The sequence below is a fragment of the Tinamus guttatus genome, unplaced genomic scaffold (genome assembly GCF_059628265.1).
Source record: "Tinamus guttatus ecotype Peru unplaced genomic scaffold, ASM5962826v1 Tinamus_guttatus_pri_ptg000927l, whole genome shotgun sequence".
In the NCBI taxonomy this organism is placed as follows: domain Eukaryota; kingdom Metazoa; phylum Chordata; class Aves; order Tinamiformes; family Tinamidae; genus Tinamus; species Tinamus guttatus.
This window is the reverse complement of record NW_028289461.1, coordinates 57,286-76,534: the sequence shown is the minus strand read 5'-3', so window position 1 is coordinate 76,534 and position 19,249 is coordinate 57,286. Positions and strand designations below refer to the sequence as shown.

Below are 19,249 nucleotides of genomic sequence, written 5' to 3'. Positions count from 1 at the left end.
TGAGCGAGGCTCCTGCAGGCTGGCAGGGACAGCAGTGATGTTCCAGGAGTCCCTTTTCCATGTTCATACCTGGAGCCTGCTCTGCTCTGCTCGCAGCAGCTGAGCTGGGACACAGACACCAGGGTGATGCAGAAGCCCTTTCTGCAAGCTGCTTAGGTGTTAAATGCCGTGCAAACACATGCAGCTGGCTGTGAGCCTCTGGCAGAGCCACTGGGGAAAACAGTGTTACTCTCATTCGTGAGAGTCTACAGACAACCCCTTGAAGGAAATAAAGTTATTAATAGCTGCCTTCCTTTCTCTTTTCCCAGTCGAAAGTGTGTGACAGGAATGTGCATAAATCTTTGGAAAGTTTTCCTGTGTCAGCTGGTATTTAGATTTGCAGGCTGTGTAGAGTAACTCAATTACTGTTGCAGAGAATCACTGAGATTCTGTTTTCCTTGGTTTTAATTGCTTCTCCATGTTTTCTGCATATAACAGTGACTCAGCCTGACTTTTCCCTCATCATGTGTTTCAATTTTTTTTGCCTGTGTAACTTTTCTGTCTTTTTCTAGACAGCTACTTTGGCTCTATTTAGAGTTCTTTCCATATATATATATTTTTTTTTTTTAAAAAAAAGGAACCTTAATATGGGTCATCCTGGACACTGAAGAGGTGATAAGCACAGGTGCCTACATAGGAATCCAAGAAAAACACTGCACGATTAAAGGAAACTTTCAGGGACACTTTTCACAGTGTGTGGACTACTACAACTGTGAACAACCAAACGGGAATATTGGGGGAATTTCTGGAAAACAGATAGAACGTATTTTATTGTTTATTTATCTGACTTACAGTTCTGACTGCAATTGTCTTTTGCCTTTCAGGCTTTCATGCTGCTTTGTGATCTTTTGATGATTTTTAGTCATCAGCTGATGACTGGAGGCCGGGAAGGTCTCCAGCCTTTAGTGTTTAATCCAGATTCAGGCCTCCAGTCAGAACTTCTGAGTTTTGTGATGGACCATGTCTTCATTGACCAAGATGATGAGAACCAGAGCATGGGTATGTTTAGCTTTCATGTTTCCCACTAAGCTTTTTTAATAGGAGACATAAGAAGAAAGAAGCAAATTGAAGTTTCAGATCAGCTCACAAAAATGCTTTCAAAATTATTCCTTATGTTTTGGGAAGAAAATATGGATATGAAATATTCGATATGACATGCATGCAATATGACCTTAGGAATCAGTGTTAACATTTCTTATAACTGAATTATATCTCCTACTGTTTGTTGCTGTTTTAGAGTTAAGGTTTTGATGCCTGAAAATCCAAGGCATGTGATAGAGCTATTGCTGCTTCTAAGTCATCTTGTATGAAATATCCACAGATTCTTGTTAAAGAAGCACCTCCAAATATCCTTTGGTTACACTGGTTAAACAAAAAGCACTGAACAAGTCTTCACTGTGGCCTTTCTCAGATTAAAGACAATAAGTGATTTAATATCCATGTGGATCATGTTAAGTAGGAGTTAGGTCTTCTGCATCTTTGGTCAAAGGTGTGTCACATCCAAAAATTCCTGAATTCTTTAGCACAGGTGGAATGCAAGAATTATCACCTCTCATTTTAGCTTCTCTTGCAATCATCTTTGCTTCATTCTGAAGTGCATTTTTCTAAAAGTTACTCTTTTATTATACTTAAGTAATGTTGCTTTAGAACACAGCAGTTACTTATGAGCATTTTTGTTGTTGCTGCTGCTTTCAGAGGGAGATGAAGAAGATGAAGCTAACAAAATAGAAGCTCTACATAAGAGAAGGAACCTGTTGGCTGCCTTCAGCAAGCTGATAATTTATGACATTGTGGATATGCACGCAGCAGCAGATATCTTCAAACACTACATGAAGGTACTGCTCTGGTGCTCTCCTCCTCCCAGCTGGCCCCAGAAATGGTAGTGCCAGGTCACCTGCTCCTTTTCCTCCAAATGCAGCTCAATTGTTCAAGGCCGAACAATTTTGAGAGCTTTTTCCACCCTTATCTGATTTGATTTCTGTAATATTTTCTTCTTTTTTTAAATTACACCTGCCACTGAGATGCCTTAAGCTCTGAATGTCCCTTCCAATGTAGTGTCCTGTTAAAGATAACACCAAAAGTTGGTCTCTAAGGAACATGATCCTGTTCCTTAGAATTTGCAGCAAGCAAATGCCTGGGTGAGCAGAGGAAAACAAACTTGTTTGATTTCAACATACCTGTTTCAAATATAATAAATAAATAAAGAAGTTCCTGTTCTCTCACTGGTGGATGCAGGCTATTGAGCAGATTAAATTTGATGCTGAAGCACAGCCTCCCACTCACAGAGAAAATGTAAATTCAGAATTAGTTTTTTAGAAAACTTCTGCCTTTTCAAAACAAGATTACAAATAATCTTTCTATCAAGAATGCTGTGAGAAACTGTACAAGAGATTTGATTTAAAGAGGGTTTTTCCCGCTTTTTTCCTAGTATTACAATGACTATGGGGATATCATTAAGGAAACCTTGAGCAAAACGAGGCAAATTGATAAAATCCAGTGTGCAAAGACACTCATTCTCAGTTTGCAACAGGTAAGAATATCAATTTTTGTTACAAATCTCTCATCAATCTCTCAAGATATTCAGTGTATGTCCTTTCTGGTGCCCATTACAATGAAGACAGAATGAAGAAGCTCTAGTAAGGGGTTATCTTGTGCCTCGATTTGGGCTCTCAGTGTTCACTTCTCTCCACAGTCTTTGTCTCCCTGAGCCGACCCAGGCAGTTTTGGTCACATAAAAACAGAAGAAAGGGAGAAAAATGCCTTCAAGTCAGTTTGATCCAAGTTGGTTCATAGTGTTGGTTTACTGGTGCCTAGTGAACACGAAGAATTGAGATTTTTTTCTCTTTATAACTTGCTCGATGCATCTTCTGTATCATATTTTGTCTAAACACTGATTGTTTTTTATTTTTTCAAACCCTAAGCAAGTTGCTTAAGTCTTCCAACATTATTAAACATGTGTTTTTCCTGAACAATTTGCTTTCAAACAACCATCAATTATTGGCTTTATGAAAAAATCGATCCTCTTCTGCTGGTAGCACACACATGTATGCTTTGCTAAATACCATTTAGTCCCTTGAAATAGGGGCTATATCCATTACACAGAGAAATTGCTTCCATAAATTAGGTATTCTCACATCAGCTGGATCTCACAAAACTCGTTTCAGAGTCTAAGGGAATTTGCTGTTGCAGTCTCAAAGCTAAGATGTTGAAAACCTCAAACCTGATACCTTGGAGTATTTACATGAGCTACTTGCAAAAGCCTAAGTGAGAGGCAGCAGCCAGTATGAATTTGTCAGGGAAAAATCATGTCAAATTCAGCTGTTTTTATAAATTCATTGAGAAAGCCAGGAAAACGTGACCTAAAGCAGTACCATAGGAAGATACAGACCTGAATGGAAAATTGCTGTGGTTACCTGAAGGCCATTGCTGTAGGGGAAGGCCACAGGATTCCTCTTCAGGATTTTCAGTCCTGGGTCACAGGAATAGACACTTTGCTTCCCAAGTTCATAGATGATACAGATTTGATAGGTGATGCAGATCTTCCGGAAAACAGAGGGTGAATCTAGAATCATCCTGATGAATTGGGGAAATACTAAGATGGCAGATCAGTAAAGGTAGGTGCAAAATGCTGCATTTAGGACTTACCATCTGCATGAGTATGGGATGGGGGGCAGCTGGCAAACAGCAGTTGACATAGAAGAAAGTTTGACTCGTAACAGGAACGTACGTGAGCTCTGTCGTATCGGTGTGAATAAGGTTGTTGTAACAGCCTTAGCCTTAACAGGTTAAGAGGGAAAGTCTGTCTTAAGAAAAGTGTTTTCTAGTTCCCAGCTTTTAACTACTGCATTCTTTCTTTAGCTGTTTAATGAGCTTGTGCAGGAACAAGGTCCCAATTTGGACAGGACGTCTGCCCATGTTAGTGGGATTAAGGAACTGGCCCGCCGGTTTGCCCTTACTTTTGGCTTGGATCAGATCAAGACAAGAGAGGCTGTGGCCACACTACACAAGTGAGTGGTGGTAAATACACTAGATTTTCATATTCTTTCACATTTAAAGTTTTGCTCAGCATACCTTTTGTAAAGGTACATAAGCTAACCGGGTCATGCAATGATTACATTCTGTATAATTTTAATTTATATAGAAAAAGCAATGCCACTGGTATTATATATTTGCATGAATATCTAACAAGTGTGCATAGTACTTTGTACCACACCATTATGGTTCTGTAGGCACCAAAGATTTTATATAAAAAAAAACTACTCCAGAAATATTTTGCAGATTTTTTTAAAGTGGATTGAAAGTCTTTATCTAACCGCTGTGTCGGAAAGTGCAGAAAGATGCTACTAAATTTAGATGATCACTTTCCCATGCCATAAAAACGTTAAAATATTTAAATTTGCTGTCACAGAGTATTAAGACCTCAGCTACAGGTTACTGAATGGCAAAGCCATTGCCTCCATCTGAACAGAACTAGCAAGTTCTTCAGTTCCTTTCAACGCCAGCCGTATGGAGAGGCATTAGAGTCCCTGTGTGATAAAGCTCCCAGTAAGTTCATTTGCCACATTGGAACTGTGGTAAATAAGGAAAAGAAGGGAAAATAGATGGATAAAACCACCCGGCCGAGATTCTTATTTGTTTTGCCAGATGGGTGCTTTTTTGGGAGCCCTTTGTGCTACCGTCAATGCTTTTCCCAAGGACCATGAGGGGAAGTGTGAGCAGCTTGGGTTGTCTTCGCATCTGCTTCTGCCATGAGCACTGCACAGTTGTGCACAGGCCCTCGTGGCTGTCCAGCTCATTTACAGCTGTGTGGAGACCTTCCCTAGCAGGGCTTAGATGGAGGAATCCTCCCCCAGGGGAGCCACAACTCAGCCTGTTCTGCTGATGTTCCTGGGAAAGGGCTGCGGTGCTGACACCTGCTGAAAGGCCATATGGACCTTTCTGAGGAATAGAGGCACCCTAGAATCCCACCTCTGCGGAGGGTGCTTACTGCTGGCATGAAGACATCCGAGAGGAGCCAAAGGTTATTCACCAGTACTCACCAGTATTCACCTCAGTTCTTTGAAATCTATAATCATTCTGCACTTTCCTTCTCCTCTCTCCCACACTCCTTCCTGGGTTTTCTCCAAACTAGGAATTTGTGACTGGAAGGAAAGTGCTGCCACTTTCCTGTGCCAAGCAGGAGTAAAGGGCATGCACGTGTCCTTCATGGGTAGCATGAAAGTGAGTTCTTTTTCTCTAGTCTCAAATCATAAAGCAAATATAACACAGAGGTGCATGTAGGAATGTAGGGGTAAGTAAATTCTCTTTTCTGACTCTCAGTGAATTAAGTTGTATCTTTTTATATCTTACATATTTTTCTTACTGGGAGATTGAGAGTCTCATGCAGAAACAAGAAGGAGCCAGTTGGTCATTCCTGGTAAGGCAGTGGCTTTCAGCACCTGCTGAGTTCCTCAGTTTGTGAGCACTGAGTTCCTCAGTTTGTGGTTTAGGTCCTTCTAAACAAACATGTGGTTGGCAGCATCTTCTCTTCGTGATTCAGTCCTTACAAATTCCAAGGGTACATTTGATTCTCCCCATATTCAAGAGAGTGTTTTATCACAGTTCAGATTTTGGCAGCATTTAGAGGTGATGGGATGATATTTATATGTATATATTCTTTACCGTAGAGATGGCATAGAGTTTGCCTTCAAATATCAGAATCAAAAAGGACAAGACTATCCACCTCCTAACCTTGCTTTCCTCGAAGTGCTTAGTGAATTTTCTTCGAAACTCTTGCGACAGGACAAAAAGACTGTGTAAGTAAAACCTCTTTTTCTTCTGTGGGTTTTGCTGGGCGGTGTTAATCAGTGTAGTGTGTGCCGAAGCTCCCTGTTTGGAAGTTTTCACAGTCTAATGAGAGTTATAAAAGTTTTCACAGTCTAATGGGAGCCTTTTTACATACATAGGTGTTCATTGTTTTATATATTAAAGCAGTAAAAACAAAAGATAAAGAGATCCGCAGATTAGGTGAGTTTGAGGTGTCACAAAACAGCATTCTTTAAAATTTCCCTGTGGCACTGTAAATAAAAGATCTTTTTTTTCATACTACCAAACAATGAATAAAATGTTAGCCATGTAGGAAATTGCTACAAACCTGTAAACATTGCACTAACATCTGTTTGGGTTAGATGTTTACATAAATTGTGTAAATAAATAAATTGTTTTAATATGCTGAGTTAAGGTGTGCAATGAACAGTTGTCAAGGCTTCTGTTATTGGCACAGTGGGATGGTAAAGCAGGATGAGAGATGTCACTGTTGTTGGTAAGGACAGGGCAGGGCCGTGGAGTCCTGAAGGGCTGAAACAAGAAGCCTGAGTTTGTAAGCGATGACCGCACGTAGAAATGGACTACACTGGAGGCACCGTGGTGAGTTAAGATCTGAACAGAGAGCAAGAAATATTGTTTTAAGAGCAGTGTTTGAACAGACAATTAAGGGGAGCTGTGGGTAGCAAGAGAACTGGCAAAAAAGCAAACTGCATTGGTAGACAGAAGTCAGTAGTGAAGATGAGCCACCAGCATCTGAGCTAGCTAGGGATGCACAGAATCAGACCGTTCTTCATTTCTGCATCCTCAAGTTTTGCACCCTGTGTCCTGTCCTCCAGGGCAGGACTTGAGAATACTCTGATGTTATGACTGCCTTCCCAGCTGAACCGTAGCTGCTCGTGTGCCTGGTAGTTTAAGTGTCAGTATCCTAATTCTAATCTAACTGAAGGGAGCTTTTCCTTCCTGTAGTCTTCATCCATTCCACGAATTTCTCCGATGTTGAACAGGTGCTTCTTCCTCTACATAGTTGACTTGATAGCCTAATATGACTTGATCCAATGCATGAAATTCAGTATTTCAGGGCATATTACCACAGAGACCTTGTTCTTTAGCCTCCTACCTTACCATTTAAAATTGTTGCTCGGAAGCGTCTTGCTCCCCTCATTCAGTGTGTCCTTTCCTAGGACTGCAGGGACTCCTGCAGCGGGGCCCATTTTTCCTAATCTTAGCAGACTTTATTGAGGTCTTCTCTGTGTGAGCTACTTATTTCAGCTGCACTTGAAGAGCAGTGAAATTGGCCCTTTAGGGTGTGATTTATCTGATCTGCTCTAAATGCTCCTTTAAAACGAGTTCAGACATGTGCGAGGTTCTGCGCTGACAGTGCAGAAAACAGAGGTAACTTCCTTCTGTGCAGAGGCTGGAGGTGCCCCGGGTGCCTTGGGAGCTCCGGGTGCTTCGGCCTCGCGCTCGCCCTGCCCGGGGGGTGGCCGAGCCCCCGCCTGGCTCCTCGTCCCCGGGAAGCAGGAGGTGCTTGACCACCACCTGCTGGAGAGGCCCGGCCGAGGGGATCCCCCACCGCCCGGCCTTGGTCTCCTGCCCGCAGCCACGGGCTCCCTGGGCAGAAGTGCCCCGGTTGACTCCTCGGCACAGCGGCCTGTCGTCTGGAGTCCACCGGCCTGGCTCCCCTGCTTTAAAAATAGGAATTTTCTAGTTATTATGACTGAATATGTCAGTGCAAAGCCCCTCTCTTGTCGCAGTTACTGTAGGAAGCACCACTCTGTTGGGCTTCTGTTTCCTTTCTGCTTTGCTGCTGTTTCTTTATTCAAAGGGAAAAATGAGACATTTTCAGTTCTGGGGCAGGGCAGCAGCATTGATTTCATTTTGATTTCCTGTCCTGTTCTGTTTCCTGTTCCTGTCTGACTTCTCAGTTTATGATTAACCTCCAAAATTGCCGATAGTCATTGACAAATGTTTTTAAATCTATGGCTTTATTTTAAATGATGCATTTAGGGTGCCAAGCTCACGCTTACTAGGAGGAGTTTTACACTAACCAAGTTGTAAATGCACAGGACAGACACAGGCAGGGAAGTCCAGAGGAATTGGTCTGAGACGGTAGAGGTGAATTGTCCTTTGGAGACACCAATTTTGCTTGGATAGCAACAACCCTTGTAATTAGTGGAGGTCTGAAGTCAGGTGAGATGGAGAGCGGGGTCGTTACTTTCAGAAGTTTGTAGTTTCCCAGTTGAAGCTGGTAGGAATTGCCAGTATTCAGTTCCTCTAAAATGTCAAGCAGAAATTATCTCACATTTGGCATCTAGTTGTTGGGAGGTCCCCAATTGTTTTTTTCCTTCTTGGAATACTCTGCTCCCTGTGGTTTTAGAAATAGCAACCTGGATTGCAGGAATATGCCTTAATTTCCAAGGCTCTTGTGCAGATAAATTCTCTAAATTCCTGCTGCACTCAGAAGGTGTGATGTTGAACCCCAGTGGAGAAAGAGTAATTTCTCATTCAGTGCAAAGTTTGGATGTTGCTCAGTATATACATGAAAAGACTGATCGAGAAGAAAGAAGCAGGCACAATGTTGAGTGAAGCAGTTGCCAGTAAAGCTCCTGTTCCCTGAGCAAAGTCATCCTGCTGCTGAATCAAAACAAAATCCCATTGAAAAACTGAATGTGACTGTTACCCAGACAAACATAGTGCAGCTCCTTATCCGACTGTCCTACCTGGACTGTGTAAGGAGTTGGAGCCTCCCTGTAGTTAGCAGGGCGATGGGGAGGACAGGGGTCGTTTCCATGGGGAGTTGGTGGTTTTGACTCCCCCACATGACAACATGACAGTGTGAGGTTGAAGGAGATCCACGAGTAGAGGCTGAAAGGAGCATCAGAAATCCTGCCAGGGTGTTCTTAGCTGTCTGCTGAACTTCTGGACACTCCGCTTTGATACTTGAAGAATGTTCACTGGAATCACTTTTATGTAGCTTCTCATACTCATTTTGAGGATAATCTCTGATAGAATAATCAAATAACCAGTAAAAAAAGAAAAATGACTCAAATGCTCTCTAGATCTTATGCAAGAAGGAGATTGTTTGTTTTCTCCCATAAATTAACAAGTGTGCGTTGGACTTCTCCATGGCAATCAAACAGATTTCCAAACTTTTCACTGAAAAATAGCATAAACCATTCTCTTGTTCCAAAACGGCAAAGAATGCCCTACCTTTCCATTCCAGTTCAGTCCGTTTACATGGTAGCCATACACAGAAGTGGCTTCCTTGGAATGCAGAACAGGAAAGGAATTCAAGCAGAGTGTGGTGGGAGCAGCTGCAGACCAATGTGGGAGGAGGACGCTGAGCGAGAGGACAGTTTGTATCGTTTAACTGTGAACAACCTTCACTGTTGCTGTTAACTGTGTTACTTAGCTCTGGAGGAATGACAGGTATTCAGCCAGAGATATGATGCCTTATCAACATACGTTATAAAATTAAAATAAGGCAACGCTGTGTGGGATTTCTTTTAAGCTCTTGATGATATGAAGAGGCTCTGCAGAGTAATAAAAGAGGAAACAACGTGCTGTGAACTTCTATTCTCGTTGTCTTCTGTTTTCAGTCACACCTACCTGGAGAAGTTTCTGACAGAGCAGATGATGGAAAGAAGAGAAGATGTTTGGCTACCACTTATTTCCTACCGAAACTCCCTGGTTACGGGTGGCGAGGATGACAGAATGTCTGTTAACAGCGGAAGCAGTAGCAGCAAATCCTCCTCAGTGAGAAATAAGAAGGGACGACCACCCCTCCACAAAAAGAGAGTGGAAGGTTTGTATGGGCTTACATTGTCTAGCAAAGGTGTTTCTCCTGGTCAGTAGGACTCATTGCTTCCTTTCTTTGGAGGCTTATCAATCAGTGCTGCAAGATAAGGTGTATTCTGTATGTGGTGAAAACAAGACATGTCTGCTGTGAAACTTGAACACTTCCTTATGAAAAGTAACAGGGCGAGTCCCTGTTTTTGTGTATATACATGGAGACTTGCAGATTCAGAGCTATTTAAAGCTGTTGTTATTGGAGAACACTAAAAAGTCACATTCACATTTTTACATTCAAAATAGTGTTGCTATGCAGTATTTGTATTCGCTATTTCTGTGACTTCAGGAGTGGTTATCAAGAATTTGGCATCTGTACCTGGTTAATCTGTATGAAATTGCAGGAAGTAGTGCATTTTTATCTGAATATATGCAAGACACCTGGCAACTCAGGCAAGATTGCAATACAGTATTTCTTTGTAATGGTTATTCTTGTTGTTTCTTAAGTATTTCGTCTTTAAAGTACTACTGTTGTGAGGAAAAACTGGCAGTTGAACAAAAAGTCTTTGGCGATGTAATCCAATTTTTTGTAAGTTAACAAAGGGCCAAAAGCTAACTTAGGGGTGAAAAGTTGATCATCTTGTGTGTTTATCTAGTTGATCTCTTAAATTCACACTTATTTTATAAGATATGTGAGTTTGCAGAAAGGGCTGCCACTGAAATAAACTGTACTGAAGTGTATTAATAGATGGAAGGCCTGAATTAGTAGTGGGAGGTGTTCATTCAGGACGTCGACTATATAAATTCTGAACAGCAGTAATACTGCACTGCATAAATACACTGAATTAGCAGAACTGTCAGTAATTACCCGTATTTTAAAATATTTTTTTCCTAGATGAGAGTCTTGAAGGCTCGTGGCTGAACAGGACTGAAAACATCCATACTCCAGGGACACTGCAAGCACCACAGCTCACCTCAACTGTCTTGAGAGAGAACACTAGGCAAATGGGCGAGCAGATCCAGGAGCACGAGTCGGAGCAGGGATCGGAACAAGATTTTTTACATAAGTAAGTGCTGGAATGTCAGTGTCGGAGTAAGCCAGACCAAGGAGCCGATCATTAGTTACACAGGTGGTCTGTGGCTCCTTATGTGCAGTGTTTATGTGCAAAAAACACAGCTAGAAAGGCCTTTTCTTGTACCTTAGCCACACTTTTTTTTTTTTTTTAATTCCCAGGATAAATACATCATAATGGAATCATGGTAGAAATTCCTGAAAGTTACAATTATCTCATAGGTCAACCATATAATTATGGTTAAATCTTCCTAGTGTTTATGGCCCCCCGGTGGATTGAACTGTTGCTCTAAAGATCTGTTCTTTTCTCCCTCCCTCTTTTCTCTCTTTTCTTTCTCTCTGCCCTGTGTCATTGTACAGTTAAGGTTTTTCAGATATCTTAACCAATTTCTCATAAGTTAACTCCTTAGTCTCATTCCAGATGCTGAGTTAATAATTGTTGCTTTTGGGGTAATTACCCACAGGCAGTTTGTTTTGCCCTAAATTGCATGTGCTTTTGGTCATTCATCTCCATTTTATTAGCTCAGTTTAAACCCACTCGGGACTAAAGGAGTTGGTTCTTATTTGTCAGTAATTCACTTAATAACAAAGATAAGTCTTCAGAAAATGTGATTATGTGCTATTTCTATTTAAGATACAGAATAACAGTGTTGTTTTGTGGAGTATTTTGGTAACTTTTACAGACAGATTTACTGATCTGGCTTTCTGTATTAAAAAAAAAAAAAAAAGGCAGAGTACACCAGCCAGATGAATTGGGTTTCTACCAGCGCAGTATAGTACAAAATAGCCAGGTTATGTGTCTTGGGTTTCCCCAAGCTTTCTGCATAAGAAAGTAGAAATGTTCTCCAGTCGCAGCACCACAATGTGCTGCTAAGGTTTACCACTTTGTGACCACAGGCTTGCCCGAAGTCTGAGCAACTTCTGAAAAATTGTACCTTCTCAGGAGGATGACATGTTCTTTGCCTTGCACAGACATCAGAAGTGCAACAGATGCAGTCCATGACTCAATGCTCCCTACAAGAGAGAACCTGCATCCCAGCTGGCTCCAAACACCCATTAATTTCTGTAGCCTGTAGCATGTATCTGTCTTTCCGTAAACACGTCCTGCCCCGTGGGCTCAGCCCAGGCACTGCCAGCAGGGGTTGCTCTGCTCCCCGTGTTTTCCCACCGCGTGTGTGAACCACAAGGCAAGCCTGGGCTTGGACTGCTTCACCCGTGCAGTTCAGTCTGGTAGATCATCCCTGTTGACCACATATGAAGCGCAGCTGGGATTGAGCCCCAGCTCATGCCAGGCTCAAAGCGCCTTTGCTCATTACACCTCTAGTGTAGGTGGGAGATTGGGTTCATGGCTCTTACTCTCTTACTGGGACCAAGGATTTGCCTCCGATTTTCCTGCCTCCACAGAAGTTGCTGTAACCCCTAGGTTATAGGGAGGACTCTTGGTTTCTCCTTGAAGTTTTTCTAGTCTGCATTAAAAACAAAAGAAACTCCTGAAGCAGAGCCTTGGTCTTGACCCTCTCATCTCACCTGAATGTGCCAACCACTAAGCCAAATCTTTCTCTCTCTGAACGTTTAAGCAGCTACAGAAAGTGGGAGAGTTTCCATTCCTGATGCATTACTCCTGATGAGTAGGCACTGCCTTTAAGATCCGGGTGAACTGGGTTCCCATCCTTTGTGTAACCAGATTCCTCTCCCTTCTAGTCCTGGGTTCAAACCTGTCTCTGCTATTTTAGATGAAAGCTGCAAGCACAGAGATACTGAGCAAAGGCAGCATCATTCTCCTCCCTGTTGGATTCCCAGTACAATACACCGACAGTGGAGAATCATGTGTTTTCAGCCTAGAATTAACGTTCTTCCACACATTTCCTGCAGGCTGAGCTCCCCAGTTATTATTCTGTGTCGTATGAACACCAAAATAACTTACCCTCACACCTTGTATGCACTGAGCCCACAGTCCCAAGGATCCTGAGTGTCCTACAGGAAGGCACTTAGAACTAGAGGCTCAGTTGTGTACAGGTATCAACTGCAGCCATTGGGTACTGCTGAAATGCGGGTCAAAAATAAATATAAAACAGTCAGTTACTGAATAAAAAGGATTATTCATGTGCAGGAGAGTATTTTGGTTTGGTTTGGTTTCACATCAGTATGTTCGCCCCATTTTACTGCATGTCTTGCTAGGGTCCAAGATACCTAAGGAGAATAAAACCCAGCATTGCTTTTGAAGATCTGCACTTATTTTAGTGTCATTTCTGTTCGTACTGCAAAATACAAATCACATCCTAATGCATTGCTGTCTGCTGTTGGATTTAGGGGTTACTGAAAGTCTAGCCTTTCAGTTATGGATATGGTACTGGACACTAACATTTGAGGATTGTGTTTTTAAAAGCAATTTGTTTTTCCACTTGATGTGACATTTTCATGTCTTTTAAAATGTGTGTCAGTTATGAATTTGGATCTGTTCTTTTTCATATTTTGCCTGAACTGAGGCAGTGAAGTAGAATTTAGTAAAATGGATTTTTTTAAGTGCTGCCACTGCAGATGCATGCCACGTTAATGACCAGTAATGTTAGCATGTTGTGTAGCCATTTTCATGACAACACTTCATTTTTTGTGCACATGCAGTGAGAGGAGACAAGTTGCAGAGGGGAACCCAGAAGACGTGTGCAATGACGGATGTGATTTAAATACTTCTTTAATCTGAAGCATGCCCAGACACAAAACTTCATGAGCTACTGTCTAAACGTAGCCAACTCAACACTGTCAGTGTTCTCAGTCATAATGCTGCTTTCTGTTTGTTAGTCCCCAGATGCAGATATCTTGGTTGGGCCAACAGAAGCTAGAAGATTTAAATCGAAAGGACAGGACAGGAATGAACTACATGAAAGGGAGAACTGGTGTAAGGCACGCAGTGTAAGTGTCCAGAGCATCCTCCTCTCTAGATCAGAATTGTTTTAGTTGACAACACCTTGTTTTAAATTACATTTTGGGGGGCGGGCGGGTAATTGATTTCTGTGACATTTAGCTCCTCTTACTATAGGCAGAGTAACGGCTTTTTAATGTTGGGATGGACCCAGGGCCGTGTGGGCCTTTACCCAATGGTCTGTCTCCAGCAGTGACCATAAGCCGGTGCCTAGTGAACAGGGCAGATATATATGGTACATTTCCTGTAGTCCTTCCAAGTTTTCATTTCAGGGGATTTCCTTGAAGCCCTGTGATTTGTCTGCTAAGTAATTCGCAGTGAATTTATCTTTCAAGCAGTTGCCCAGTCTGCCCATGCCCCCCTGTGAGCTTCCTTCAGCCACAGCACCCTTTGCCAAGGCCAGCCCCTGGGCAGCTGTGGAGGGACCCGTGGGTGGAGGCTGAGGGGTTGTTCCTCGACGTGCTTTGTGCTCTGGTGCTGATCCAACCAAGCCTTTCAGCACATAAATACTTTTCAGGCCTGGGGTTCAAGTCTGTAGTGAGTGTAGTGTTAACAGTGTTAGAAATTGGTCTTCAAGTCATTGGTGGATCCCTAGGGAATTCCCAGCAACCTTGGCCAATGGTGTGTGACCCCTCTGCTTGTTAAAAGGCAAGCACATGCAGTTGGGTTATCACCCTTTTCTTGGTAGGGACAGATTTAACTATTTCATGATACTACACTGGACTTCCTGCTTCACCCTCTCCAAATGGTAGGTTTGTTTTAACATGAGATTTTTTATTCCAGTTAGTATTAGAGAAAATATATTGTGCCAAGCTTAGAGTTTTATGTGAAGAAGCAAAGGGATAGTATTTGTGTTCTGTTTTTAATGACAAAGCTCAAGGTTGGGAGATTCAAATGCCTGGATTATGACTTTTATTCCTCTATTTAATCAGACGAGGTCTAATGGAAGATGACGCTGAGCCCATCTTTGAAGATGTCATGATGTCCTCACGAGGTCAGCTAGAGGATATGAATGAAGAATTTGAGGACACAATGGTCATTGATCTGGTCAGTAGATCTCAATAATGAAAAAGTTAAAATGGAGAATAGTTTAAAAGGAATTTGTGAACAAAAATATCCGAAGTTACAAGCCTGACCTTCTTTTGAATCTCAGAGAGTGGAAATGATGGGAACAGAAGCTCTCTAGATCCTCCAGGACTTCACGCCCAAGTGATTTCCTTTCCATAGGAACACAAGCATTGCTCGGGCCTCTTCTTAATGCTCTGGGCTCAGGCAGTCACACGTAGCTGATGCCTGAAGCACCGCGATGCACCTGGAGGACGTTAGGGTATGGTGTAGAGCATGCAGGGGTATCGTGCAGCCCTCGCCGGTGCGCGCTAAGGGGCTGCTCTCACCATCAGGCAAGCGCCTTGTCCAGGCAAGGGTAGGAGCCCTCGTGGGGACAGAGGTGAGAGCAGCTCATTGTATTGATAGAGTGTCACATGAAGGTGCATCCTCACCATGAGGGGAGTACAGATGGACTCTGTAAAATGCAGTTACATGTTTGCTTCAGGTTGTAGTTAGATATTTTGAAGAGTCTGGACACAGTAGCAGCTCAAGTGTTGTTTCCTTCCCTGTTCCAGGGCTGCAGCCCTGGCCCACTGCTCCGTTGCTGGCACGGCTCTTTGTGCAGTCTCACTGATGCAGCCAAGTTGCTGCTGGTTTCTCCTGGAGTTGCAGGGTTTAATCAAGGGCTGGTCCAGGTTCAGCCACACAGCTGGCCGGGAAGGAGAGCAGGCAGTTCTTGGTGGCCTCCCCTTGGTCCTGCTCCCAAACAGGCCGTCTCCATGCAAAGGTGCTCAGGAAAGGAGGACGTAGCCCTAGAGGCCCCTGCATCCTTGTGCTGTACTAAAATCACTGACTCGTCTTTCTAGCCACCTTCAAGGAACCGACGAGAACGGGCTGAACTGAGGCCAGACTTCTTCGACTCCGCAGCGATCATCGAGGATGATTCAGTAAGACTTTGCTAGCCCTGCTTGCTCTTTATCTGAGCTTATCTGAGCTTGCCTGTTCTTATTACACCTGATTAATTGCTGTCTTTCACGTCGTTTTTCTAGGGATTTGGAATGCCTATGTTCTGAAGTCTGGTGAAGACATTTTACAAATTTGGAACTCTATTGTTTAGAGCTAGAGGCCTATATACTGTGATAGCTTGTATGAAAACCACATTTTTGATGTGATACGGTTTGATTTTTATCCAAATGATTAAGGTCAATCCCTTTTTGTAGTGCGAGAAAGAAGAGGAACTTCTTAATGACACAAAGGAATGTTGGCCAATGCCGCCACCTCAGAAAGGCTGACCTAAAAAATCATTTGTATCCCTGTTCTTGACTGTCATAATACAGATTTTTTTTTCCTGGATGAGAAGGAAGTTTTAAATTGTTAAGACAGCTGTCAAAATAAACACTGTTCTACATACGTTTTCTGAAAACAACATTGAGTGAAAACAGAACTTTTTAACTTTATTTTTCTGCTGTACAATTTAAAACAGTTTTAACATTTGCCTTTTTATGTTTTAAAAGCTAGCCATTTTTATTAAACCTATGCCTATCAGCCATTGACTAGCAATGATGCTATAAGCAGGTCATTCTGGCTACAGAAAAGTGTTTTTGAACACACTGGATTTGATTAACATTATGGTACGCTTATATCCTCTCATAGGCATCAAGAACACTCTTATAGAAGAGGTTAGAATTCTAATGACGTGCATCTCTGCCAAAAAATTTCAGATTCTGATATGATAAACCCAGATTTTATACTCTTGAGAAGATTTATTTTTATTTATAATGGGACATAAAGTAAGAGATGTCCATGAAGCCACTTTTCCAACAGATGCTGTGTAACATTCATTTTATATAGCACATGGGGACACAAAAACTTTCTATTGGTACTTGCTCTGTGCATTTTTAGCAACTTATACCAGCAAATAAAGTATTCTCAGTAAAACACACAAATGGTTCTCAAGTAATCACTTTGCTGTTTTTACTACCTACTTCAAGCCCTGCCAACCCAAGGTACATAAACAGCAACTTTCCTATTAAACAAATAATTCAAGGGTGGGGGAAAGGAATCACTTTAGCATATTAAAAGCAATTTTAACTGTACCATAAAAAAGTCTACTTTCCATGCCGTAAATACCCTTTTGCGCTATTTTTGTAAATTAATTTTGCCAGTTAGAAGTACTGTATGTGCTGCATAGAAATTTGTGCTTAGATGGTGAAGTTCTTAAGCTTACAATGGAATACAGCTACATTTTCAGTGTTAACTGTGCATATTAAGAGTAATTCTTTGGAAAAAAAAAAACTATGATTTTTCAAAAAAGCAAAAAACATCAAAAAAACAGAAAACCCAAAACATTCTCAGCTAATTCACTGTAATAAGAGGTTTTTTTTCAATGTCTTCAATAATTTGAAATTTCATTCTGCCTCAATTTTATGACTCTGCTTAGTAGCTGCTCGCCTGACATCAGAGGCGATGGCCACCCATGACTTGCACTGACTCTAGTATCGTGAAGAAATCAGCCCCAAAATGTTAATCTTCCTTTCTGCATTCTAATATTAGCATTTGAAATACAAAGCAGATTGACCCACTTGGAGCACAGCAGTTTTAGAGGTGCTTTTTTAGCAACTGCAAAATAATCATGGAGCTTTCTTTTTTTTTTTTTCCCTTTTACAAGCTTATTTAAAAACAAAACAACATTAATACCCAGTACTTGCTGGGAGGGAAGAGAATCCAATTTTATAAACAGATCAGCATTTCACTGAGCTGAGGTTTGTTTCTTACCTGTGCAGTTCTCAGACAGACACGGTTGCCAAAAATGTTTGACAAGATAATTCAGCCATTCCTTCGTTGTTGTTGGTTGGGGGAGGCAAAAAGCCTGAAAAGTAGCTGGAACGTTGCTTTGTAACCCCTTCCCTTGGGTGCCCCTCACAGGGGTGAGGGGTGGTTAGGAATGGCTGCATTAAACTGTCAGTATGCCAATTCTGTGAGCATAGTAGCATCATAAATGCTGCCCAGTTTGAGTCATAGTCTCAGACAAACTTTGTGCTTCACAGTCCTCTGTGTGGAAAACTGATTCCTAATTTAACATTGTAGAATACTGTATAACAAACATTTATTATCACGGTACCTGCAATGGGTTTCCAGTTCAGTTTGCAGTCAATAGGTTTTTGTATTATGAGTGTCTCCTTGATTGGATTTGCTAGTAATTCTGTAAATTGTACATTTACAATATGAGGTTTTTTTTTTTTTCCTTTTGTACAATTTAAAACTGATGCTTCACCTTTCATTTAATAAACTATTCAAAATCATGAGTATGATGAGCACCCTCTTCACTATAACATCTTTTTAAATTACTGGTTTGGGCCATCACATCTTATCATCCCATGCAGTAGGATCCAAAAGACACAGTAGTTCTCAGTCAATCTCTTCACAAGATTCCTTACAGTTCTCACACATTCAGCCTTAGAGCAAAGGGAAAAACATATCTGTTCTTTTTTTTCCTGTCCCACCCCACCACTGCAGCGTGGTTTTGGTTTTGCTTGGCCTGGGGTATTTTATTGTGAGCTTATGGTAAACCTGAAGTCCTAACACAAAGTGAGAGATTTGCATTTTTGGGAAGTTGCAGTGTTCTTTCTTGTACTGTAAAGCCTATAATTGTTTTAATTGTCCCATGTTTGGGGAAAAAAAAAATCACTCTTTGGTCATGGAAGTCATGAGTGCTCTGGACCACCTAGGCAGAGTTTAAAGTTGGTAAAAGTTTGGATGGTCTAACACACCAGCTGGACTAAATCAAGTTTCACACCAAAGCTTCAACAAACTAAACATCCTTTTGCTGTTCCTCTGAGAGGAACTACTTTTTGACCAACCCATGAATTGTCACCTCTGAAGCACTAGAGAAAAATTAGTTATCATCTAGGCCTGCTTCCTAAAGAAGGGCATCTGATCCAGAAAAAGCAACCAGATCCAGCAGGTGAGGAACTGGGAGAGGAGTCAAGGGCTGGCCTGCACCCTAGGAGCACTCCTGGGACACGGAGCCATCTCCAGCGTTTGTAAGTTACGCTCATCTCCTAATGCAAAAGAGAACACAAGAAGGAGCTTCTAATTCTAAGTTTAGGTAGTACTGTCTGTTGAAATGATTTTTATTCTAATTCTATTGTTTCTGCAGGTGAGTGGCATTCAAAAAGAGCCTGACTCGTGTGGCCAGAGCAGCCTTCCAGCGTGTTTCCTCGGGGCAGCGAGTGCAGGCATCCGTGCTCAAAATGCAACCAGGAACATTCCTGCGCCTACCTTAAAATGGGTTTGCAGCCAGACTGTAACCTGAGTCCATTGTAGCTATCCTAGAAACCTGTGATGCTGCGACTCAGATTTGAAAGACTCCTCTTGTACTGCTTTACTGATGATTCTCAGTTGTTTCTTTCTTCTTCTTTTTGTGGGTAGTGCCCAGGCTCTGTGGCCACACTCACTAGTGCTCCAGCTGCAGCTACCTGGGAAGACGGGTCACCTGGAAGCCTCCACCTTCTCTTCTGCTTCAGGCATGCTTTGGAGTGGACAGAAGCAGCTGTGGTACACAGGTATAGTAGTTC

At 42.0% G+C, this 19,249-nt stretch overlaps 1 protein-coding gene across 2 annotated transcripts in view; it reads left to right on the top strand.

Annotated features, from left to right (window-relative positions):
• Window positions 1-16,632, top strand: part of STAG1 (STAG1 cohesin complex component) — a 126,778-nt gene extending 110,146 nt beyond the window's left edge. For both annotated transcript variants that reach the window (XM_088538107.1, XM_088538105.1), the window contains 11 exons: window positions 864-1,038; window positions 1,735-1,874; window positions 2,468-2,569; window positions 3,898-4,046; window positions 5,706-5,834; window positions 9,444-9,649; window positions 10,529-10,700; window positions 13,505-13,615; window positions 14,558-14,672; window positions 15,539-15,619; window positions 15,722-16,632. In XM_088538107.1, the coding sequence (XP_088394233.1) occupies window positions 864-1,038; window positions 1,735-1,874; window positions 2,468-2,569; window positions 3,898-4,046; window positions 5,706-5,834; window positions 9,444-9,649; window positions 10,529-10,700; window positions 13,505-13,615; window positions 14,558-14,672; window positions 15,539-15,619; window positions 15,722-15,745 (1,404 nt within the window). In that variant the 3' untranslated portion in view covers window positions 15,746-16,632. The remainder of the gene's footprint in view (window positions 1-863; window positions 1,039-1,734; window positions 1,875-2,467; window positions 2,570-3,897; window positions 4,047-5,705; window positions 5,835-9,443; window positions 9,650-10,528; window positions 10,701-13,504; window positions 13,616-14,557; window positions 14,673-15,538; window positions 15,620-15,721) is intronic.
• The last annotated feature ends 2,617 nt before the right edge of the window (window positions 16,633-19,249 follow it).